General features: G+C 35.7%; 2 protein-coding genes across 11 annotated transcripts in view; one reads left to right on the top strand and one right to left on the bottom strand.

The window, feature by feature from the left end:
- The window catches only part of Arl6ip6 (ARF like GTPase 6 interacting protein 6), a 40,066-nt gene extending 30,744 nt beyond the window's left edge, over positions 1-9,322 (bottom strand). Inside the window, exons 1-2 of the mRNA XM_005315795.5 lie at positions 8,334-9,322; positions 6,586-6,639 (exon numbers count right to left, since the gene is read on the bottom strand). Of these exons, the coding sequence (XP_005315852.1) occupies positions 6,586-6,639; positions 8,334-8,736 (457 nt within the window). The 5' untranslated portion in view covers positions 8,737-9,322. The remainder of the gene's footprint in view (positions 1-6,585; positions 6,640-8,333) is intronic.
- A 67-nt stretch (positions 9,323-9,389) lies between these two features.
- Positions 9,390-26,404, top strand: part of Prpf40a (pre-mRNA processing factor 40A) — a 56,748-nt gene continuing 39,733 nt past the window's right edge. For 5 of the 10 annotated variants that reach the window (XM_013365135.4, XM_040294309.2, XM_078017420.1 and 2 more), the window contains exons 1-4: positions 9,390-9,550; positions 9,753-10,148; positions 11,186-11,317; positions 25,263-25,343. In XM_013365135.4, the coding sequence (XP_013220589.1) occupies positions 9,939-10,148; positions 11,186-11,317; positions 25,263-25,343 (423 nt within the window). In that variant the 5' untranslated portion in view covers positions 9,390-9,550; positions 9,753-9,938. Of the gene's footprint in view, positions 9,551-9,746; positions 10,149-11,184; positions 11,318-12,650; positions 12,731-25,262; positions 25,344-26,404 lie in introns of those variants that run through there. The other 5 variants (XM_078017423.1, XM_078017422.1, XM_040294310.2 and 2 more) reach the window with 3 other exon arrangements.

Genomic DNA, 26,404 nt, shown 5'->3' with positions numbered 1-26,404 from the left:
GTAAAAGAAAAAAGCCACAGAAGTTAACTCAATATAATCAAATTTGTTACAACTCACTATGTCCAGAATCCTCAAGCTAAAAATTTTAAAACTTTTTGTTTCATAAAACAACTTTATTAAGAATTAAGGATATGAAAATTGAATGCATATAAAATGAAGTTAAAGTGTATCTTCCCAAGCACACTAATTCTACTCTTAAAAGCAATCAGCTAAGAGCTTGTTGTGTCTTCTTTCAAAAATTACAGATATCTAGGTAGAGGAGGTAGATATATTGAGCTATTTATATTTATGTATTTTCTCAGCATATTTTTCACAAATATAATTTTTGCCAGAAAAAAAGATTGTTCTGCACTTTGCTTTTTTAAAATCTAATATTCTATGATGGAGATCTTTTTGTTGTTGTTGGGGGGGAGTACCAGGGGATTGAACTCAGAGGGCATTCAAACACTGAGCCACATCTCCAGCCCTATTCTGTATTTTATTTACAGACAGGGTCTCACTGAGTTGCTTAGCACCTCACTGTTGCTGAGGCTGGCTTTGAATCCATGATCCTCCTTCCTCAGCCTCCCAAGCCTCTGGGGTTAGAGGCGTGCACCACCCTGTCTGGTGATGGAGATTTTCCTATTAGTATACACAGCCATAGTTCCACTGCATGTTTTTATTATTTCATTTTTTCATTATTAAAAAAAAATGTTGCAAGTAACATTCTTGTGCATCAGCGCAGTAAACAAGGATATAGTACAAATATCCAGGGGGAAAACTTCTTTCCTTGTCTATAGCTCAATTCCCACCAATTGAAACCTACTGGACTTACCTAAGGCAAAGAAAGAAGAGGGTGGAGATTTTCTATCCATATTCCTTAACCGGAATTTTATATTTAATTTTTTAAGGATGTATTTTGGCTTGGCTCAATTTTTCAAAATATTATTTTGGTTTCAGGTTATAGTTACTTTTTTTTAAAAAAAAACAGGCTAGCAACTTTCTAAATTATTTTTATTTTCTAATAAAAGACTGTTATATGTTCTAAATATTTTTATCCTGTTCAGCAGTTTTAGGCTTACAGGGATGAAGGAAAGTTTTATGAAATCAGATGAGGAGACATTAAATTGCACATATTATATAGAGGTAGAAAGGACTAAAAACCAAATTAAAACCTCAGATCATCCTATATCACTATCCAACTATTAACATATCCTTCATGTAACTTATACCTGCCATCTACTGATATCACTACTTTTTATTTATTTTGAGAACGATCTCACTAAATTGCTATGGCTGGACTTCAACTTGCAACCCTCCTGCCTTACCCTTCTGAGTCACTGGGATAACAGGTACAGGCCACCACAGCGGGCTCCATTTCCCTGGTTTTGAAAGTAAGTACACCTTGAGTGGACATGTTCTCTGAGTGCATATAACTGCTTTTAACTTCACGCATGCTGGGAACATATCCATCTTTAAATACTGATTTCATATTTCAGACAGATATCAAATTGGTTATAGCTTATCATAACTTCTGCTTTTATTTTATTGCACTTACATCATCAAATTAATGTTTGAACAAATTTTTAAACTTTTTAATAACATTGTTTTGGTAAAGAAATAAAACTACTTTGTTTCATAATTTGCAAAGCATTTTCATTTTCAGATTCATGATTCAAATAATCAATTCAATAAAAAAATGAAAATTAAAAAAAAATAAAATAATCAATTCAATATTTTTTCCCTTTCTAATCATCATTGCATCCATACCTGACTGCTGTTAGCATCTGTCATTATGGCATCAAGCATCATAAAAGATGAAAAAGTAAAAATAAAAAACACCAACATACATCCTTTTAGCAAAAAGATGTGGTTTGTGTTCTTCTTGTTGAATAACTAAGTGGATGTGAGCAATTTTCATATATCTGTGTGTGTATGTACGTATAAGCTTTCAGAGTCATAAGGTTTCTGTCATGATTCCTCAAGTCTGCTGTTGTAAAGTAAAAGCAGCCATAGACAATACATAAATCAATAGGTAGGACTGTTTCAATAAACTCTGAATAGAGTAATGTATTTGTAGATTGTGGGCTCAAGTTAAAAGGTTCATACACAGGTTAAAAAAACTCCAAGGCTTCAATGATTTTTCACTGTAGTGAAAAAACTGAGTTATTTTTTGAACACATGTCTTTTTAAGAATAGGTCAACTTCAATACTTGCTTTCTTTTGGAAATTTTTACCATTACTAATGTTCTATTATGACATCACGATGATAAGAGTCCCAAGGCTTTGAAGAAGAAACAGGTGAGAAAATCTTCAAGCAATCTAGTTTCATCTTTGAAATCAGCATGGGTCAGTCATTTCTTCTCTGTAGGTGTGCAGAAACCTGGAAACTTTTCAACTGTAAGAATCAAATGGGTGGCTCAAAAAACAAGAATAGCCCTTACGCTGCAAGATTCTACAAGTCTGGTCCTAGTCACAAAAGAGAATTAATGTTAACTAGCAGATATTAAGATTGATAAGGACCCAAAGATATCATGTTGCTGGTATGTATGTGTTTGGCAGGAACTGAGCCCAGGATCTTATGCATGTTAGGGCAAGCACTCTGCCACTGAGGACTGTTTTTTTGCTTGTTTTGAGAAAGGGGTCACCCTATGTTGCTCAGCCTGATCACAAATTCATGGCTTAAACAATCTTCCTACTTCAGCCTCCCTGGACTACAAGCCTGTGCCATCACACACAGCCCAAAAGCTGCTGCATTTCTTTTTCTTCTTTTTCCTGTTTGTTTTACCACGGAGCTTCTGAAGATACTGAAGGCATTCCATAAGGTCTTATTAAAATTTCTGTATTGCATGATTTGACATGCATATAAAAAAGTGCCCTACATATAATTTATTAGCAATAGTCTTAGATTAGTATTTTCTGCTAAAGGCAATTCTATTTTCCCTATGTATTTAAGGTCACCTATTAATCCTGGGTAATATTAAGACCGAAGGGAAAAAATGCAGTGTTGGGATTAGGACTAAGTTTGTGAAATCTGATAAAACTTGAGGAAATTGTTACAAATGCAAAAGCCAATGTGCAAAAACTAAACAACTTTGTAATACATGAGATTTATGCAATAATGGCCTAATAGGCCTGAGAATAGTCCTAAAAGAGGAATGACTGGAATGGGGTCGGTAAGTACTGTTTTGCTCTGCCTCTCTCCCTTTTTAATTTTTACTTTGAGACAGAGTCTAACTAAGTTGTTCAGGCTAACTTCAAATTTGCATTACTCCTACCTCCTAGCCTTCCAAGTAGCTAGAATTACTGGCATGTGTCACAGTGTCCAAACTGAAATGTAATTTTAACTAAATAAACAAATTTGGTTTCATTAATCTCCCTGAAAAATTTGGCTTATAGTACAAAATGGTTTGAAAGACAATTATAAATGAAGAGCAAAAATCCTGTAGCATGATTTCAATGCCATCCAGGGAACATCAAGGGACATGAACTTCAAACTAGTTCATTTTATCAATCACACTCCCACTAACTACTTAACTAGTAAAGACATACACTATTAGAGACTAATCCTCTTAGCCAATAGGATCAATTAACTCCCCCAATACTCTGAAACTGTCTTCACAACCTTTTTTTTTTTTTTTTCAAATTTAAAGACTATACAGGGGCTTCCCATGAAGAATTCTTTCCAGTAAACAAAGATGACAAAAGCAGGGTGCCAGCTCCTTTAGAAGTTAGGTTTCTTAACAGACATTTGGGTTTACATTGTTTCTTGTTTATTAGTCACCTCTCAATGATTTTCATTACCCTTAAAAGCATTTTTAAAAATGAGATCCAAGGGCCTGGGGTTGAGTGCTTGCCCAGCACATGCAAGGCCAGGGGTTCTATTCTCAGCATCACATTAAAATAAATAAATAAATAAATAAATAAATAAATAAATAAATAAATAAATAAAATAAAGGTATTAAAAAAAAAAAAAGAGAACTAGGCTTTCAAAAAACTTTCTCAAACTATGGTACCAAAACTACCTGCATCAGAATCACTTAAAATTTAAAAAACAAGTTCAAGGCTTTCAAAAGTATTTCTCAAATTATAGTACTTTGACTATAAATAATCTTGGGCTGAATCAAAATCTAGATATAGATTTTCATTTTTATTTTTTTGTGGTGCTGGCAATAGAACGCAGGGCCTCACAAGTGCTAGGTGACTGCTCTTCCACTGAGCTATATCCTGAGTCCCCAGGAGATTCTTAGCTCATACCAAAATAAGAATTACTGCTACAATCTGCTTATTATTATGCCAACCTTAGACTGGATTCAATTTCAATATACAAAAAACAAAAATCTGCAGTGTAAAAATGTTTTATCAATCTATCCAGTAAGAGAACTCTTATGGTAGACTACTTACAGTGCTCCATTATTTATTTTTATTTTTTCTAAAAATCTAGTTTCAAATGAAGAACTGAGGCAGTATGCAACAAAATTAAACATGAGACATCGAAATATTAATATATAAACAGGTATAAACAACTATAATTATGCCCCAAACCAGTAGGCAATACATAAAACAACCAACGATCTATATAGCTATGAGGTTTTTAGTAAACAGGGCAAAACAAATATAAGAAAATAAAATGAGATCATTACCATATGATAAAAGGCTACACTGCCAATTTTATTTTAGTCTAAGGGATAATTTTAATAACTTTCTTCATGTGAAAACTTTCATAGCAACTGTAAAAAGGGCCAGGATATAATTTCACAGGCATTTCCTCAGAAAGAAGATAATGAGGCAATCTTTCTTGCTACTAAATTAATCAATGCAGTGCTGATTTGGAGAGAAGTCAAAGTCTGAGAGAATGACTGGCCTATCTTTCCATCTAGCCAATGTTTCAAGCACAGTTTTAACTGTTTTTGAATGTCAATTCAAAACATTCTGTAAAGAGGTTAAATAGTAGAGAATTTCATCATAGAATAACAATACAATCATCCCAACCTTATCAGAGCTTAATCATCTTGGCACTGCTTCTCTGAAAGAGATTTTTAACTATTCTCTAGCCATATGCTATAATATACATATTTGCTATAAATATAATTATGCTTACTTTAAAATTAATCACCAGGAGTCTCATTGCATTAGCCTATCAAATGAGATTGACTATATTCTCCACTTGATCATTGGCTCAAAATAAGGACCTTCTTCTTGGCAGAGTTGTTGCTTAGTTTTCTGCCATAAAAACAGCAGTTTTGCTCATTCCTGAATAGTGAATAGTAAATTCATGTCATCAGTAAAGACTTTAAGATACTGATCTTCCTATTTGCTAGCACAGAATTAACTTTTAGGCATACCTAAAAGCCATATGAGATTATCTAACTGGAAGTAGAAATGGAGGCAGGGCAATAATTACAAAAAAAAAAACCTATCACATTCCTTTTGATATTGAGCAAGTTATTACTTCAGATGACAACTGCTAGCTACTCATTCTGTTCATAAATGCAAAATTGGGCCAACTTTGAGCAAGTTATTACTTCAGATGACAACTGCTACTCATTCTGTTCATAAATGCAAAATTGGGCCAACTTTTAAACAACAGTAAGTCAGAGTCCATGCCAAGTTCATAAAATTCTGTTTCTACTCTCTCAAGAGATGACACATCAATACATGCTACGAAAAGCCTAATAATCTGTTTTCCAAAGAAGAAACAACATATATTGATAAAATGAGTAAAAAGTAATTTTTCTCATGCAAGAATTGAGAATGATACAGATAAACATTTCCATGTGATATCTAGTAAACCTTGTAATTTGAAGAAAAAAGTTGGCTGTTCTGCAAAACCAGGTTGACTATACTTTGTGTCAATGTGAGCATGAGCCTTAAAGAAGTCGATTGAAGACTTTAGCAAGGACTGGGGATGGGGAATTATATGATGAACTTAAAGTGCCAATCTAGAGTGAAAAGTCATATAATTTTATTTAGAGTGATCAAATAAAATGAATTACAATAAATAGTAATAAAATAGGTAAAAGTTCTGAACTTTATCAAAATCATTTTTGTGGAGATAAAGAAATGCAACATAAATAATCTTGTTCTTTAGAAATCTATAAACCAAGTCATTTTATAAGACACTGCAGAAACTCGGGCCTGACTCTTCTTGTAAGTAACCTGTATAAATATAGACTAAAATTTTTACTTTTTTTAAAATAAAGAAATTGTTTATAAGAACATTTTAATTTAAATTCCTCTGGGGTCTGCTTATGATATTATTTATCTTGGCTAAGTTTGTGGGGAAGTTTTCTTGCTTGTTACTAATTCCTGAGAAGACGTATGGGGAACCTCTTCCAAAAGATAATTTTAAAACGCTAAGAATTTGCTGGATTTTAGTCACAGTTATATTCAAAATATTTTACACACACTGATGATCCTTTATAAAATTTACAAAAAATAAAAACAAAAATCTAATCATTTATCAGAAACATACAAATAAAAAGTTAACAGAATCAACTTTAATTGATATGAGAATAATATTAAGCATTTTACCCCAAAGTGTGTACAATTTAACATGAAAAAACAAACAGCAACTAAAAACCAAATCAAGTGTCAAGTTCATACCTAATAGTCCAGTATCTATATCATCTTCATTTTTCAAATTCTCAGCATGCAACTCTGTAAAAACAAAAAGAGGTTTAGGTATAAAAGATTCATAATCTGAAGACTAACTCAAAGACTTAGAAGACATTGTAGAACTCCATAAAGTGCTCTGGAGTCAGGAATGGATTCAAATTTTGATTCTACATGATCATCAGCAAGCAAAGAAGACCTCTATACTGTCAACTGCTATACATAGGACAGAAGTGTTCATATCCTGTGGTTGTTGTGATACCATTTTATACAAATTTAAGGACATACTAAATTTTTTCAGTTCCTTTCTCCATTCTCCAAAGTATAAACATCTTCTGCAATGATCTTCTACTTACCAGTTTTGCCTTTACAAAAGTGATATCTCAGAGCAAAGCAATAAAATAGCTAAAAGACAAAACTATCTGGATTATAGTAAAAAAAGGGGAAGGGAGTGATACAGGAATTAAACTGTGAGCCAGGAGAGGTGGCCCACACCTGTAACCCAAGCTACTCCACAGGCTGAGGCAGGAGGATCCCAAGTTCAAGGCCAGCACCCACAACTTAGCTATCTCAAAAAAACAATTATGGCTAGGGATGTAGTTCAAAGGTAAAGTACCCCTGGGTTCAATCTGCCGAACTCCTACAAAAGAAACAATGGCAGCCAAACATTTAAGATTGACAGTTTAAATACAATACAATACTGTTATGAGGAGGTAAATTTCACACATTAACTTTCACTGTATGAAAATCAAGCATGGTAAGCTGTTACAGGCCATCTGGAGCCCATTACCAGCTGGTCCAAAATGATAGTGTTGAGTGGTTTTCATAAAACGAAGATTTTTTTGTTTTACTTTTTTTTCCCCAATAATTTGGACAAAGTCATACAATAGTAAGAATTGGGATTTAAACTCAAATTTTATTCTTTTCACTGTAATACACAAGATCCAAACAAATAATACATCTATAAAAGCCCCCTTGGGGGGAAAAAAACTTTCACAAGTCTATTTTTATTCCAATATGGCTAATATTTCAACTTGAGACAAAGAAGATAAAATTAGTGAAAACAAGACTACACCTCCTGCAATAAAACTTTGCATACAAACAGCCAATGCCTACCCTTAATACCTACTACTCAGGAGGACTGCAAATTGGAGACCAGCAGGGGCACCACAGTGAGACCAAGTCTCAAAACAAAACCAAAATATACTTTGTGTACTAAATCTAGTTACAAACACCATAAAACTAAGAAAGGCTAGTTATTTTACCTATAAATGTATAAATCTGAGCTGTGGGATGGAAATCCTAGACCTTGAAGAATCTTCAATGTACCCAGGGGTAAATCGGTACCATTTGTGGATTAAAGCCTTTGAATATATACAGATTATTTCAATTACATGCATTTTACACTGTCTCCTTTTAATGGTGGGTGTTCTCCGAAATATGGCTTAAATAGTCGTGCTAATATTTGACTCCATGGGTCCAATGACTTAAAGGTATTTCAATAGAACTCATTTGATTAAAAGACCCTTTCTTAAAAACAGTTCTCGTTATGGACGAGGGAAATCCATTTAGGAAGAGAAGACAAAGGGGAGAAGCAAAGAATGGTACAAATCAGTGGTAGGAGTGAAAGAGACTGCCAGCTTGCCGGTTGGGAGCCAGGTAAAGTGTGGGTGGAGGTGAGAACCAAACCCTGGCTCAACTTTGCTCTGGACAGACTTTCAAGGTCTGGGCATCAGTACCTTTAACGATCAGGTAGGCGATGGCGAGGAGGAAAGCGAGGAGGATGGCGAACAGCAGCGAGCAGAAAATAGACAGGACCTGGATCGGCCATCGCCGAGCCTGGGTCCGGCTACGCGTAGCTGCGGGGAAAATGCCATTGCGTTTATCGGTTAGGACGGGCGACCCACCGCCGTCCGGCGGGAGAAGCTGGGAGCCCCTTCTGGGCTCCGACGACGCCCCGGCTGAGAACTCCGCTCGCAAGTCACGGGCCACTTGATCGCATCCTTCCACCTCATCAACTTCGCCTTCACCCCAGCTGTCCCCCTGAGAGAATACAGAATACAAAGGCCGAGAGAAAGGTGCTGGGGTGCCAAGACCGCGACGCCGCGGAGCCGAACGCCGGCCGCTCTCCACAAACGACATGGCGGGAAATAACCACAGAACCGCGGGGGCCCCAGAGTTTCCCACAGCCCCGCCCCTCCCTCGTCTTCGCCAATCAGCAGCCGGGCTACGCCACGGCCTCGACCACTTAGCTCAAGGGCTCAGGGGTGCTAAAGGGTGGGCTGTGGAGCCAAGAAGGAACCGCGGAGCAGGAGGCGAGGCTGTGCCATCCGAGACCGGAGCTCTATCCCGCTGCAATAGGCGGGAAGGGATACAGAATTCTGCGTAGGGAAAGTCAAGCCGAGGCCGGCTGCAGACAAGTCACCCCTCCCTGCAGCGTTTCGTCCCGGCCAAAGACCTCTGGCACTGCTGCGTTGTCTCCAAGGGAGCGCGAACCCCGGCAGCCCCAAAGCCGCATCTTCTTGGCGCCGGGTCCTAGCGCCCGCCCATACCACTATGATACACATTTTCTAACCTATTTGCTTTCTTCCTTCTTCCCCTCTACGCTCACACTCTTCTTTAGCTTCCTTGCTAGCAGGAGCTCACCGCCCGGCGCGCTCACTCTGTCATATCGACCCACCTCTTTCTGCCTTTCGCGTAGTTCCACCCGCCCCTACCCACAACTTCCCTCCACGCTACTCGACACGCCTCCTTCCCCCGTCCGCCTCGGCACGCGCTCAGCAGCCGGCGCATCTGAGCTGGAACTCTTGCTGGACTCCTCCTCGCGACTTCCCCGCCCCTCCCCTTTGCTTCGAGCAAGGCGCGCGCTCGCGCGCTCCCGGCCCCAGCCACCGCTAACGCTAGAAGCTGCATACCCCGCCCCCACCCCACCCTACCCTATCCCTGGCGGCCTCAGGTTAGTGGGGCGTGAGTAACTTGGGCGGGGGGGTGAAAGGTGGTAAGCCCCCACTGCCCCACCCCCTACGGGGTGAGGCGGTCTAAGCCCGGGAAGCTGGGACGCGGTTGTCTTCCCTTTCCCGGGGGAAGTTGGTGGAGTTTTCCCGGCAGAGGACTCGGCGCAGAAACTTCCTCCGTCCCCTTCCCCCCCCTCCATGCAGGCGACGCCGAGTGAGGCTGAGGCTGGGGGCGAATCGCCGCAGAGCTGCGTGTCGGCAGCGCACTCTGATTGGACAGTGGGGAAGCCTGTCAGCTTATTGGCCCCACTGATCCCGCCCCGCAGCTCAGGGCAGCCTTTAACCTTTGGCCCCAGCGGGCGCCAGCCACTCAGATCGCTTCTTGTTGGTATGTGTAGCGGCAGTGGCCGCCGGCGGAGCAGTCTGAGCCCGACGATGAGGCCGGGGACGGGAGCTGAGCGTGGAGGCCTCATGGTGAGTGAAATGGAGAGCCATCCTCCCTCGCGGGGTCCCGGGGACGGGGAGCGGAGATTGTCCGGCTCAAGCCTGTGCTCCAGCTCTTGGGTCTCTGCTGACGGCTTCCTGAGGAGACGGCCTTCGGTAAGGGATCGGTGGGGCAGGGGGAAGCGGCACAATGAAAAACGAAGTCAGAGACAGGAAGCTTTCTCCAAAAGGAGAAGAAGATAAGAGTGGACGAAGGAAGCGCCCGAGATGGTGGGATATGTCTCGAGGGAGAGAAACGGAGAGCGGGGATGCACAAAAGAAGGATGTAGGACCCTGGAAGTTCCCAGTCGCCTTGGCCTAGACAGATGCGCGCTGAAGGTGTTGAACCCTGGGCGTGCTGCGTCTTGGAGCTATAGGCCTGTTTTAGTAAGGAAATTTGATTCTCTAAGACTTTAAAAGAAGCTAGCAAAATTTGTTTTCTCTAGTAATGGTGGTGATATGCAGGGGGTACTGCTTGATTAATTGGCAGGGGATAATTACCTGGAACAATGGACACGTCTGTAACGAAAGTTGTCTTTTAAAAGTGCATTAAAGTGGGTGAATTATTGTTTGCACTTAGTGTCTTAGTGACAGAATATTAAGTCTTTGAAACTGTGTTTTTGGCAAATGGAATTTTACCTGTCTTAAAAGTTAGGTTAGTAACTGTTAGTAGACAGGTGTCTCTGGGGACCCATACTTTTGTGTTTTATAAGACCAGCCCTCCTTTAAATCAGTTTGATAAATTAAGCATTTTAAAGTCAGTAGTGCTTAAAAAAATGTCAGCTGTCTTTTATGTCTGTTTGAAATAGGACAAAGTTCAGGTTTTCACCAACAGTTTTTAAGTTGGCTTTATATACATACGTACATACACATACGTATATACATATATTATCTTCCAAGCCGAGCAAATCAGTAGCTGATTAAATCAGTGCAAAACAACGGACCTAGCTGTCCAATAATTATTTATTTTGCAAACTCCTCAAATACTAGTGTAGTGCTTTTTTTTTTTTAATAGGAAAGTATAAACTAATACAATAATTTGGGCACAAATTAGCCTAATATTATGTACTGAAGGTAAGTGATTTCTTGAAGTGAGATTTTTTTTGAGAATCATTTAATGTGACTTGCCAAGTTTTAAATTTTCTGTTTTTCAGATGGGGCACCCTGGCATGCATTATGCACCAATGGGAATGCACCCTATGGGTCAGAGAGCCAATATGCCTCCTGTACCTCATGGAATGATGCCACAAATGATGCCTCCTATGGGAGGGCCACCAATGGGACAAGTAAGAATGTTATGTTTTTGTTTTGTTTGTTTTTGTCTCTATTTTTGCCTCAGGTATTGTGGTAAAATCTCAAACTCTAGGTCAATACTGTGCTTGTAGCTATTTAAGGATTAGTTGATGCCCAATAATGTTTTTAAATAAGACTAATGTTGAATCATGACTGTAACTAAATTTTGAATGTAATGAAAGTCTTCTGTATTAAACTTTTTACTTTTACTACTCCAATAAAATTAAAGATTTTTTTTTAATTTAAAAGTCACAGCACATATCTAGTTTTTTAACTTAATGACTATAAAGCATGTCAATTGAAGTTAATGTTCTAAGAGTAAATATTATCTGATATATGTCAGCATAATTAACTTTGTTGGACCATGTAAATGCATAGAATCAGAAAATATTGCTTATACTTTAGGCTTAAAATAAATTTTATTCTAGAAGTATCTTCCTCTTTGTGTGTAGGGGTGGGGGTAGGGAGATTTAATGCTCTATTTATTCTGATTCTTCATAGGACAATGTCAAATCAGTAGTTGATTTTCTATTAACACTATTTTATTTTTTTTTTAAAAAATGTTTATTGCTTCTGCACTCCTACTTAATGAGCTGCCCCTTCCATTTCTAGCATAAACTGTAAATGGACATTTTGAGGGAGTTGATATGAATCAAAAGGTTATCATGCTGACTCGGATACTTTGGTAGAACTGAGTTTCTAGAGAAATCCAAGAAAGGCAACAGGTTCACTTACCATGAATAATTGTGTGCCCTATGCTAGGTTCTATAATACAGAGATGCTTAGGTGGCTGGGTTATTTCCATTTGAGTATCTTGATAAGTCATGAAAATTTTAGGCTAGCAAAAATTTCAGAAATTATGTATGATCTTGTGCTAATGAGTACTCTTTGCTTTGATAATTGTTTAAGCCTTGATGGATAAAGTTTTTGGTGAAATTTCAGTGGAAAAAGGAGCTTGCTGTAACTCTTTTTACTTAACCTTATGAGTAGAGGGGCTGAATGTCAAGTGGTTTTCTTCTTTTATATTTGGAATATAGCCCTTAATTTTGTATAAAAATCTTTACTTAGAAATATCAGACCTAAAAGATTCTGCCTGCAGGAGTTCTTTATATAAAAGACTCTTTTATTCTGTTATTCCAGAATAACACAAATTTTAGGAGATGCGGAGACAACTCTTGATTCCTCTTCTGTTTCTTTCCATCTCTAAGCAGCAAGGAGCTGCTCTTATTTTCTTTATAGAGCTGCTCTAACTAGATAATGAGCTTTAAAAAAATATTTATTCTTTAAATGCTCTGGTTCTTATTTAAAATTAGTTTCTTTCCACAGAAAGATAAAATAAAACAATTTGCTACTGCCAGATGCTTCTCTCTTTTCTGGGGCCTTCTGTTTCCATTGGGCCAGTCAAGGTAAGTTTTGCAAGGGATTGACCTGCTTACCCTTGCTGTCATGGTGCTGTTGCACTATCAAAGCCAAGATACCAGCTAGTCATTTTTAATAAAATGCAGATTTTATTTTTTAAAGTAGTTTCATGTATCTCATTGACATAAGCTGGTCACAATTTATTTTATGGCCCTTTCTTTTTAGCTGCATTAGTGACCATCTTTCTAGTAAGTTAAACTTGCTACTCAGTGTACATCAGTTCAGAGACTGAATTTTGCCTTGTGGTTTTCTTCTGCATTTTTTTTCTAGGCCAGTGTATGCCATGTGCCTTTAAGTATACCTGATTATTTAGAGGCTTAGAATTCTTTCTCCCTGTGTTGGCTCATGTTAGGATAATGAATGAATGTTTAGGAGTCTAGTTCTAAGGTTCTCAAGAGTTTCCCATTGTTGTCTCAAATTTAGATCATCCCCCTTTTGACCCAATGTCTAACAAGTTTGGGTCCCAATTATTCATTGGTAAAGCTAATTCTTATTTTAGCTTTATTAGCACATGTGATAATGCTGGAAAGCATGGATAATTTCAGTCCTCAATAATTGAAGAATCTTATTTAAAGCTCTGGTGAACATGCCCTTAAAAATGAAAGTTAATAATAACAAAATTTATTCTTCCTGCATCATTTTTTCTCTTTACACATTCTAAGAAATATTAATGAAAAAGTAAGTAGTGAGAAGATAACTGAAAAGAAGCAGGGTGCCCATGTCAGTCACAGCAGTGATGGTAGAATTCTGCCATCCAATCTTAAAAGTTAATTTACACATTACATAAAAGACTTGGGACTCTTGGTTATGGAACCTTGATGTGCAGTTTGCAGTTGGTCTTCCATAACCTCCAGATTCCACATCTGTGGATTCAGCCTACTTTGGGTTGAAAACATTAAAAGCATAAATTGTATCTATACAAAGTGTGTACAAGCTTTTTTTTTTTTTTGTCACTATTTCCCTAAACAAAATAACATAACAAATATATAGGTGTAACACGTATGTCTTATTAGTTATTAGAATAATCTAGAGGTGATTTCAAGTATACTGGAAGATGTGCATAGTTTATATGCAAGCAGTATGCCATTTTTGGTATAAGGGACTTGAGCATCTGTAGATTTTGATGTCTGTGGAGAGTGTCCTCGAACCAGTCCCTTTTAAATACTGAGGAACAACTGTATTGACCACATCTTTCATTGAGATCTCTTGCTGGGACCAGCTGAAGATTTAAAAGTCTTTCTTGCCAAATGATTATGGTCTTTGGAATGTTACTGAATGACATAAAATTTTAAGGTGCGTTTGTAAAATAACATAGAGAGGATAGAGTAATGATCTAAGAAGTCAGTTAACAACTTTTGAAATGCAACAAGTTAATTTAAAGAAGTTATATGTTGCCGCTGCCTATAATCCCAGGTACTTGGGAGGCTGAGGCAGGAGGATTATAAATTCAAAGCCAGCCTCAGCAATTTAGCAAGGCCCTAGCAACTTTCCAAGATTCTATTTCAAAATTTAAAAAAGAAAAAAAGCAGAAATTAAAGGGCTGGGCATGTGATTCAGTGGTTAAGTGCCCCCTGGGTTCAATCCCTGGTACCAAAAAAAAAAAAAAAAAGTAGTAGTATTGATGGCTTTATTTATTTATTTATTTACTTATTTATTTATTTATATTCATGATGTTCCTTTCACGTTTATATATTAAATTCATCTCTTTGTCACTGTACATAGATTTGCTTCTACTTTTTACAAAATTATAGGATATTACAGCTGGAAGGGACCTTATAAGTTGTATGGACTTTAATTGACTTTGGAAGGATTGTTTTCTTAAGAAGCCATATTAATAAAGAAAAAAAATGGTTTTTCTCTGATGGCAGTTCTCAAAAATTTCTGCTAGGGCATAATAGCACTTGCCTATGATCCCAGTGGCTTGGGAAGCTAAGGCAGGAGGCCCCAACAATGATAAGAGAGATGCTAAGCAACTCTGTGAGACCCTGTCCAAAAATAAAATACAAAAAAAGGACTGGGGTTGTGACTCAGTGCTTAAGAACCCCTGAGATCAATCTCTGGTACCAAAAACAAAAAAACCATTTCACTAGGAATTTCCATAAAAATATGATTGTATGGAAGATTGTCTCCTTTCTCCATGTCTATAGTGTTAAAAAGTTTGGCAATTTTGCCTTTAAAGTATTTTCATCTTATTGGTTTTTTTTTTTTTTTTTTTTTTTTTTTGTCCTTTTCTACACAAACATGGAAATCCTGCCATGTTTATCACAGATAATTTTGCTTTTGCTTAAGAGAGTCCTGCTAGCTGGCTCTTTTTCCCCTTTTTTGGGGGGGGTCTTAATTTACCTGTTTCTGTGAGAAGAGTAGAATATAAGATAGTAGCTGCTTGGTCTTTTTAAATAAACTGATAAATGAAGATTTACCTTTTATAAATGTGTTTGATTTTTTTTTTATTTTAATATTTAGTAAGACCGACTCTAACAGATCTTATTTATGTTCCTGCTGCTTTTGTTGTCAGACTTCCATGCCTATAATACTCACCAGTTTTTGAGTTGTTTTTCTTGCTTTAAGGCTGCCTACAACCCTCCCTCCAAATTCTAGATTTCAGTGTGTTATATCTTTGCTCAAGAATCTTCAGTGTTTATCTGTGCCTATGGCATAGTATCTAAATTCTACAATTTAACTTTCATGGATTTCATGTAGTATGCATCAGAGCACAATTCAAAGATTCATGCATGTCTACATATTCTTGAATTTAAACCCAGAGTGATCTTTTCATGGTATCCTAAGTGATTATATGACTTATAGCTTATGCTGTTGTTCTTGCTCCCAGGTTTACTATCATCATGAACTTTCCTTGCCTTCTCTCGGTTCTACTAGTTCTACCTTCTCCAGGAGGTCCTCAGAATTTGGCAAAAGAAAATCCTGTGTAATCTGCTCATGATTCTTAGTGTTCACTTATGTTGTCACTTAGTTATTGACTTGTTGTGTGGTCTCTTATTTGCTATTTTCCCCAAAAGTAACAGATTGTTAGCTCTTGGAGACCAGGGCATGTGTTCTGTACTTTTTAAGAATCCAGTAGGTGCTGAGCAAAGCACATCATGGGTGCTCAGTAAAATACTTGTTGAATGAATGAAACAAATACAGATACTCACTCCTACAGTATAAACCAGGAAGTTAGTCACTGTTACATGTGTCTGTTTCCAGTGGTTACTTGTAACTTTACATTGTTACCACTTATTCTTGTTTTTAGTGTCTGCCTCTTTACTGATGCTTTTCCTTTAACAAATGACAGAAGACAAAATGAAATCAATCAGTTATTTTACTTGGTGAATAAATCTAAAATACTTGTTTTCCCTTAAATCATAGGCACATGTATTCTAGTTGTATGATAATGTTGATGATTATTAAGGTTTAACAAGAGGTTTTGGTTTTCCCATGTATTTTTCCATAAAGTAGAGAAAAATGATTTGGTACATAGGCGTTCTTCAAGAGAATTCAAGCATATTGGTGTATTAGATTTATCTCACTGATTAGACACATTTACTTATTTTGTTTTTTAAATTGTCCTTACTTTTTGGTAGGTATAGAACCCATACCTTTGAAATAGACACTAGCCAGTGGGGGAGGAGTACCACTTTTTTTTTTTTCTTGCTCATAATTCCTGAATTTAGGTAATTTCTCTGTGTATTTACATTACTTAGACAAGTACTTTTCTTAAAAATGCATTAACTCAGATCGATTTGTATAACTTAGGCTGTGTGTGTGTGTGTGTGTGTGTGTGTGAGATTAGATTTTGATAGGTTTTTACTAGTAAGATTATAAATGTTTATTTTATTACTATTAGTCTATTTAGATATAAACTCATTTATTCTAAAACTTAGAGTAATATTTCTAAATGTGAGAAATATTTGGAGAAATATATGCAGATCACATCATTCTGGAAAAGAGGACTATATCCACTCTCTTGGAGATTCACAGTCACTTACCAAGAAGCTGTGAAAGTCTTGTAGAGCCTTTATTTATTTGTTTGTTTATTTATTTATTTATTTGGTAAAGGGTAGTACTGGGGTTTGAACCCAGAAGTACTTTACCACTGAGCTGCATCCCCTGCTCTTTTATTTTTATTTTGAGACAGGGTCTGTAAGTTGCTGAGGCTGACCTCAAACTTCACATCCTCCTAACTCAGCCTCCCAAGTGGCTGATATTTTAAGCTTGTGCCACTGTGCCTGGCTTGCAGAATAAAACTTGTACTCAGTATTTGTCTTATTTGTCTATTTCTTCCTGTCCTCCTCCCTTAGTCTCTCTGCATACCTCTACCCATTTTGTTGCTTTTGCTTTGACTAGCACATTGCAGAGAATTAACATTTTATGGAAAATGCTGAATTAGGGCCATTTATCCATTTAGTTTGCTCTTCAGGAGAAAAAGGCAACATTGAAATAAGTTAGTATTAACACACCCAAAATGAAGCAACTTGTAGTGTGCAGTGAATGTAACTTTTAAATAGTAGGATCAAAATGGAAAGGTAACAAATATTAACAGGCTAACCTGTTAATGTTTAATTAGGTATGTTAGAAATACTGGTGGCGTGGTTTCCAGTAATGAAGAACTATTACCAGTAGGTATTAAAGATGTGGTACATGTGTATATCTAGTATGTGATAGGATTTTTGGAGGCTGGGGGAGTCCACCCCTTGTTTGTTTTTACCTAGAAAAACAGGTCTAAATTACAAGTAGGATGAGTGGATTGCTTTTCCATGTAGAAATTGTCCTTAGTCTTTCATTATTTTCTTTTTCCATACCTTCATATTTTAGTCACAATAGGCATTTAAGTCTCTTCTTGTTTTTTTTCTTGATGGTTCTTGGGGTGACCTATAACTGAGGTAGATTTCTAGCCCATCTATTTTGTTTTGAGACAGGGTCCCAGTAAGTTCTTCAGATTGAACTTGAGATCTCACTGCCTCAGCCTCCTGAGTAGCTTGGGTTACAGGTGTGCACAATCATGCACAATCTTGGATGTAATGCTAGTGTGAAAATCATGTATTTCCTGCTCTAAAAGAACTTAGTCCTTTCTGACTATGTGTTTTCATCTTCCTATTGTTTCCTACTACTACTGTCAGATATTTCTGGACATATGGATGACTCTTATATTTGCCTCTTTGTGCAGTTTAAGTACCATACATTATCTTTCACTTGTTTTAATCAACAGTTTGTTGTCATTAGCGGTTACTTAAGATGTGGTATTTTACATTGGTGGGCTTGAAAGGAAATCTTTTTAAATATACTCAGTGTAAAAATGTTATTTAATCTTTTCTAAAAGTGAGTGATGCTGTTAGCCTTACCCATTAAAGGCTAAATATGCCAACAATTGAGGATCAACCTGAGTTGAAATATAGTTAGGCTCTGGTTTTTCTTTCGGTCAAAATTCTTCCTTGGGGGAAAGAGGGGCCTTAGGAATTGAATTACATCCTGGCCCTTTTTGTGTTTATTTTGAGTCAGGAGACAAGAGTTAGTGAAAGTTGTCAAGGGCCTACCTAAGTTGCTATGGCCTTGAACTTGTAATCCTCCTGTCTCAGCCTCCTGAGTTGCTGGATTATAGGTAGGCACCACTGCACCCATATTAAACAAAATTCTTACCATGTTTATCTTAGACTTGGACTTAAAAAAGAAATAAAATTCTCATGATATATGAGTATAATTGTACATTTTAGGTTCTGATCTTGAATATCCATAAAGACTTTTTAAATTATCTTTTAGTTAATGAATGAGCACTCAGTTCCTGCATTAAAACGCAGGTTTTGTGTAGTGTCTTTGGCCATATGGTATCAAGAAAGTTGTTATTTCTCTGAAATGTAAGTTTTTCAGTAATTTCCAGGTTATTATATACTATGACATGTGCTACATAATGATGTTTCTGTCAATGAGAAACTGCATATATGACAGGTCCTGTAAGACTGTAATAGAGCTGAAAAAATCCTATGGCCTAGTATTTTTATACTACCTTTTCTATGTTTATATTTTTAGATATTCAAGAACTTAACATTATGTTACAGTTACCTCTGATATTCAGTTTAGTAACAGGTACAGGTTTATAGTCTAGGAGGCGCTATACCACATAGCCACCTTCACATGTCTGTATACTATCTAGGTTTGTTTTGGTAAAGTATTGTGCTACCTAACAATTTTTTGGTCAACAGCTGACGACATGTGTAATGGTAGTCCCAAAAGATTATAATGGAACTGATAAATTCCAGTGGTTTAGTGAATAGTATCGATGTCCTACTGTAACACAAGGCAGTACTCATATTTGTGACGAGGTAGTGTAAATAAACCTACCGGACTGTCAGTCACATAAAAGAAATAGCACATGCAATTACATGAATTACATAATGCTTTGTTTATATTGATACGAAAGGATTGTGTTACTGGTTTATATATTTACAATGGTATACTTTCATTTTTATTGTAAAATGGTATGTCATTGTTATATCAGCAGTAACCTCATCTATCTGTTGTTTACCAAGTCTCTTGATATATCAAAAGGTCACATCCAGTGATTGATCTAAATATACATCTAGGTTTTTATAACTTCACTCTGTAGTATTTACACAGTGAAATCACATGGTACATTTATTAGATCATGCTTCCATCATTACAGGACACCCAAATATTTAATGTAACAAAATTACCCTCTTTCTTTATACTGAAATAAAATATAAAGATTTATAAATTCAGCTTGAAAAATTTAGGGAAGGGAATAATAATGGTTTCATGTCTTCGTTATAGTAGTTGAGTCCCAAAGATGACATTTTAGTGTTTTAAAGTTTTCAATTCTTTATGCCTTAATTCAGGCAGCACAATTTTTTTTGTGTGTCATTAGTTGTAAGTTAAGAACTTTGTTTTTAAATAAAGTTTTTTGGCTCATTTTCATTGAGCTTTTAAGTTTTTGTGTAACAGTCTATGTGAAAAACAAAATTCAATTTTGTCCAAATGTTTATATAAACTTTGTGAAATTCACATACCTTGTTGAATTTGATCCTCTTAATCCTTCTGACAAAAAAGGTTAGTTAGATGGATAGCCAACTTATAGATGGTGATAGTAAGATTCGGAGAGTTAAGTGAATTGTACAGAGCCAGCACTAAATATGATATTTAATCTGGGACTGACATGTATTGCTTTCTGTTGAAGATGATGGGTTTATAATATTTACCAGATGTCTTCAAAGAAAATGGAATATCTAAGCAATAAATAAGAAATAGATGAGGGAAGGGTCAACACAGAAGATGCTTTCATTAAATGAGCTGAAGAAGAGTAGTGGTAATAATAGACAGTTGGCCTCCTTTTCTTCAGGTTCTGCGTCCATAGATTCAAGCAATCATCTATCAGAAATACTCAGGAAAAACTCTAGATCTGTTGTGAACATGTGTGGACTTTTTTCCTTGTCATTATTCCCTAAACAGTACATTAACAATTTACATAGCACTTATATTGTGTTAGGTAGTATAAAGTAGTCTAGGCATGACTTACAGTACACGTGATGTTATGCCTAGATTGTATGCGAGTACTATGCCATTTTATATAGGAGACTTGAGCATCTGAGTATTTTGGTATCCACTAGAGGTCTTAGAGTCAATCCACCATGGATACTAAAGAAGAACTCTACCCATCAAATAATTCATCCAGCACTAAGTACATAGGTATACTAAGCACATAGGTGTCATTTTTGCTTTTCTTGAGAAAATGGATGTTTAAAGAGGTCAGGGTCAAATTATCAGGGAATCACATGGCTGGAATAGGAATTCTGACAATCTGACTTAAGCATATAATTAAGGATGTGTTAGGCTGCTTCTCTCTATAGTAGTTCAAGATTATCTAATTAATTGAGTTTACTTTCTTAGAGCCTAGGCGGGTAATGTACATAGTCCTTCCTTATTTGAGGGAAGTATGTTCCAAGATTCCAAGGGAACCTGAAACCATTCCTGAAGTGATAGGTCATACCAAACCCAGTGTATCCTGGGATTTGTCCTAAATGCCTTGCTATGTTGCCACATAGTACCAGAGTTAATCTGTCCTTCCATGTCATGCCCTGGTACTTCCTATGTGTCCCACTGGGTTGTTATTATGCAAAACAAAGTTATCTGAACGCAAATACAAGCACTCTAATATTTATAGTTGATCTGATATTTCATTCAGCCAAAGGGAGGGAGTTTGGGGGTGGGCTGGTAACATGTACAGTTAGTATATGCTGAAAAAGTAATGATTCATCCCTGGCAAGTTGGAGTACTGCTGAAGATTTCAATACACTACTCAGAAGGTCACACAACTGAAAAACTGAATTATTTCTGGAATCCTTCATTTAGTATTTTCAGACCCTGATTGACTTTGGAATATTGAAACTTGGAAGGGTAACCCACAGAAAAGAGATTGGGGATGGCCTGCTGTATTTCAGTAGCTCTAAATTCTGTAGGTTGAGAGTGTTAGTAAACTAATTTTAAATACTGACAATTGTCTTATTAAATGGTAAGGTTCTTTTGTGTGTTTCAAATATTGTCTTTTATATAAGTGTTTCTTATAAAATATGTTTTGAATTTATATTACTCTAGAAAAATAGGCAGTAAATTTAAATGATTTTTCCATTTTAGGGTGCTAAAGGTCTGCTTTAAATGGGTATTTTTATTTCCAGTTGAATGAATACTTGATTCCATTTTTGCATTTATATATGTATTTCACTCAGTTTAGTAGTACATAAGATAGCTCTTTGTTACTCAGAATTGAACCTAAAGCACTCTACCACTGAGCTACCTCCCCAGCCCTTTTTATTTTGAGATATCCCCACTAAGTCACCCAGCTGGTCGTAGACTTTCAATCCTCCTTCCTCAGTCAGGAGTTGTTAGGATTGATTATAGGTGTGCATCACTGAACTCAGGGAGATAGTTTTTTAAATACTATATTTATTAACCTCTCTATGGTATACGTTCACCATAAAGAATTTGACTTGAGCACATTTAAAACAAACCAAGAGGCAAAAATCAAACTTATTTAGGTTATCAGTTTGCAACCACAGGTTTAAAGCAAGAATGGTTTTAAACAGTTAGCCAAATTTAGGATATAGTATTTTTCTTTTTTAGTTGCTTTTCTATGAGGCTAGACAAAAGATAGGTCAGGTCCTTTGTGATCTTTTTCCAGCATGAAAAAATTTAGGAAGTAATTATGAAGAAAATAAATTGAATTTCTTACATGAAGATCTCCAGTTTTTGTTTTAACATCATTAAATTTGACAAAGTTTATGTTTCACGAAATTTGTAACATCAGTAGTGCTTTTTATTGCTGTCCTTTTATTTACATTTTTAAAATTCAGAGTATGATGAACCTAACATTAGAAACTCTAGAGTGACTGAACAGGTTATATAGTATTCCTGGTTTTTTGCTCATGTGTTTATTTTCCTCACAGTTGTGATTCTTCGGAAAATATCTTGAAAAGTTGGCTTTATAAGTTGTATCATTAAAAATATAGGAAAGAGGCATATATGTGGAAATTGTTTTATATAGTGTATATACAAATGATTGGCCACTTATATCTGGTATAATATATCAATTATTTGTTTTTAAAAGGTGCCAAAGTCCTTAAAATTTATAGTGTTGATATTTTAGGTAATTTAGTTTACATCTCCTGCATCTTGTCTTTTGCTTTCCTGCAACTCTTTCTGTCAGTGATTCTAACAACTAAAAATTGTAATTATAATATTTTACATATTTAAACAACTTTGGCAAATATGCAAAGTAATACGTGCTTTGATTACGTAGTATGCTTCACATTAAGCTAATGCAAACTGTAGTTATGAATAATGTAGTTCATGAAGTCTGTTGGCATTAGTATAACAATTTTTTCCCTGTAATCATTTTGAGCATGCCATTTTCATTGAACTTTAAGCTGTTATGTGTGGTAAGGCACTGTTAACTTTGTATGCTCCCAAGAAAGGAAAAGAAACATACATAACACATAGTCCAAAATACTGTACAGTTAAAGCTGAAACAAACATCAAAGGGCTAGACCCTCCCTGTGAAGCAAGAAAATACACCTACATGCAAAAAGGGACAGCAAAGAAATCTGAATATCTCAACTTTGGTTATTGGGGAGATGGAAGGACAAATAATTTCCGAGTATTTAAACTACAAGATAGTCTCATAAGCTTGCAGCCTGCATTTCCATTTTTACTGTCATGTTGAAAAAGGAATAGATAACTTAGAAAAATTAATAATCTATCATGGTGCTGCCAAGTAACTAGCATAAGTCAACACAAATTCTCTGAAAGAAATCAACTTGTAAAACAGGAATTATAAAGTTTACTTTTATATTTTGGGTATCTTAGAGTTAGTAGACATGGGAATCATTATAACATCTCCAAAAACTCGATTTCTTCAGGCTTTGGTAAACAGACCTTTCTATCAAGCCTTTGTGACAGCTCTAAATTTATCAAATTCTTGTGAATTTTCATATGAAATATAATATTTTGTGTACTAAGATTTTTGTTTTTTCATGGTCACAAATCACAATCTTAAAATTAATGACATATTTACTTGTAAAAGTAAATAGTGGGATATAATTTAAGAATCTTACTATTAAGCTTATAAGTTTGTCAGGTAAGCTTAACTAGTCTCTGCCTCCCAAAATGTTCAGAGATTTCTGAGGAGGAAGAATGTAGCTTTTTATTCAACTCTAAGGGAAATTCTTTTAGGTGTTTTAAAGTTTTAGGCATGAGAAGGAAAGCACTGAAAATATTACTGTCAAGTTCCTTAATGTTTTTAAATATAATGTGCTGTAATTTTTCTGCTCTGATAAACTCTTGTGATAAGTAGGATTTTTGTGGCTTTGTCTTTTGAATGGGATTTGATCTTTGTGTTATGAAGTCAGAATGTTGCAGTTTGAAGTTACATTCATTTATATGATCTACTGCTTCCATGGGAAATGTTTTATTGCACGGGGGAGATATTTTTACCGTACTTTTTAAATCACTTTCATTCTTAGGAGAAATTACTGTTTTTCTCTTAAGTTTTCATACTTGGATTTTTGGAAATTGGTGTAGAATTTTAATTTTGGATATGGTACTAGATTTGATTTTGTATATAGGCCATTTTATGTAGTAGGCTGTTTCTTTACTGCTCACCATGCTTCTGGATTGCTTTGCGAATAACCAGTTGCCTAATTTGATTTTCTTTGCATCAATCTAAAGCAAAATTGTAAGAGGAAATGTTTGTTGGGAGGGTGTGGACTGGAAGCAATCCTAGTTCTTTCTCATTTGCTGTTTTTTCCCCCCATTAAAGTGTACATTATTTCTCTAATCTCTTAATCTGGTTATGAAGACTTGTGAGTTGTGGGGTTTTCAAATCCTGTGGTGTTTTGTTTGTTTGTTTTAAATACTATTTTGACTATATATTCCCAAGTAGGCCAATATGTTGTTCTAGTCACGATTTTTTTCTGGACATTCTAGTTTAATGATAGCTTAAAAATTTATTTGTTGTTTCTTTGTCCATTATTTCCATGCTAGTTCATTTTATTGGGTACATTAGTCATCTTTGCTTCATAAGTTGACTTTCACAAGTAATAAAATTCAATGTGTGATTATTCTCCAACTTTAGTGGGCTTTAATATATATGTTTCTTTTGAATGTATACATATAATATATATGTGCAAAAGGAACATATATATTAAAGCCTACTATATGCTTATGCTTTTCTGTTGTTCCTATTTCTCAGGTTGCTCATTTAATTTGAAATTTGAATAGACAGTTCTAATGCCTGTGACTATCATGTAATTTTTATCCCTCTCCTGGTTTCCTTAAGTCCTTTTGAAATTCTTATTAAAATCAAAATTGTAATGTGGGATTATACTAATAGAGATGAGCATTGGGTCAAATGCTTTAGAAAGTTATGTTAATCTTCATGATTTTTTATTCATAAGAAATAGAGAAGATTAAAATTCTCATGGTAGTATTTGTACACTAGATTGAGCTCTCCAACTAATATCTTCAAGTATAAAGTATGTAGTTTTCTGTACCACAGAAAAATTTGTTTTTTATGTTTTTTTTAAGTAATTGCTTAGATGTTAAGCACCTTTGATCTAGTATTTTGAAAAGGACCAGATATCTTGCCATGAAATTCTTCAATACAGATACTAAAAATCGGCGGTGAAAAATTTTTATCTTAGACTCTCTTATTCCAAGGAAGAAAGAAAAACTTAAACTTATTGAGGAAATTAATATTCTAAAATTTAAATTAGAAATAGAATAGGAGTTCATACTTTGAAATTTACTTGTGAAAATAATTTTGACTGTACATATAAGTTACCACATGAGCATTGAAATAAATCGTTGATAAAGTAATTCATTCATTCAACAAGCACTTACTAAGCATTCTGTGCATTTAGTGTAGTTTCAGTAGTTTTTATTCCTAAATAATACACTGTTTAAAGTCACATTAAGTGTTTTGTTTTTTTATAGTAACCTTTTTTACTTTTATTTTAGATGCCTGGAATGATGTCTTCAGTAATGCCAGGAATGATGATGTCTCATATGTCTCAGGCTTCCATGCAACCTGCCTTACCGGTAATCTTATGAGAACAACTAATTTCTGTGATGTTTTGATTGAATATTTTTATGTATGAAATTATACATATGTATTTATAGGCGATCTTTTTAGCCTTTTAGTGTCTCCGGAGTACTAAAATGTAATCTAGGAATTACAGTGGATTTTTAGTACATATATTGATGCTATGATATATGTACATCCTTAGTTACTAAATTCTGTATTGATTAAGAACAGAATACTGAAAAGCATCATTTGTAAATCAGAAGTATTTAAGTACTCTGGTAGACATTGACTTTACTAAGCATTTTTAAGGAATAAACATTTACAAAATGCTAATAAAAATTGATACAATCAATTTCTACTATATTTAGAAATTAAAATATTTCATTTGACATCCACATTTCATGGAGGATTCAGTTGTGGCAAGTCACTTTTGAAAATCCATAAACAGCCAGGCATGGTGGCGCACGCCTGTGATCCTATCGGCTTGGGAGGCTGAGATAGGAGAATTGCAAGTTCAAAGCCAGCCTCAGCAACTGTGAGGCATTAAGCAACTCAGTGAGAACCTGTCTCTAAATAAACTACAAAATAGGGCTGGTCAAGTGCCCCTGAGTACAATCCCTGATAGCAAAAAAAAAAGAAAAAAGAAAATTCTTCAACAGCCTTACTTAGTACCCCTACTGGGTAGTATAATATATAGATGACTATGAAATTCAAATTAGTTTATAACTTTTTCATTTCCTAATAATGTAGTAGTTGTAATGAATATGAATAGCCTACTCCCTTCACGCTACGTGTATTTCAGAATTTCAGGAAATTGAAATTGAAAAAGTAACATATTGTACATACAGTATGTTATATAAAAATTTCGTGTGGAATCTAGAGCAGTGCTCTGTAATTTCTAACTAACATTAGAAATTCTAGAGTAAAACTTCCACATATTCACTCTGAGGTGGGATAAATAAGGAATGTAAAGGGTTTCATGTTTGATCAGTAGCAGGTTTAGCCACTATAAGGGGTTTTATTGCCATTGTGGCTTGAGAATAATGCATAGTGATGATTCACTGTGCTTCATGTA

Source organism: Ictidomys tridecemlineatus, chromosome 7 (assembly GCF_052094955.1).
Source record: "Ictidomys tridecemlineatus isolate mIctTri1 chromosome 7, mIctTri1.hap1, whole genome shotgun sequence".
Lineage (NCBI taxonomy): Eukaryota > Metazoa > Chordata > Mammalia > Rodentia > Sciuridae > Ictidomys > Ictidomys tridecemlineatus.
This window is presented reverse-complemented; position numbering and strand designations above follow the sequence as displayed.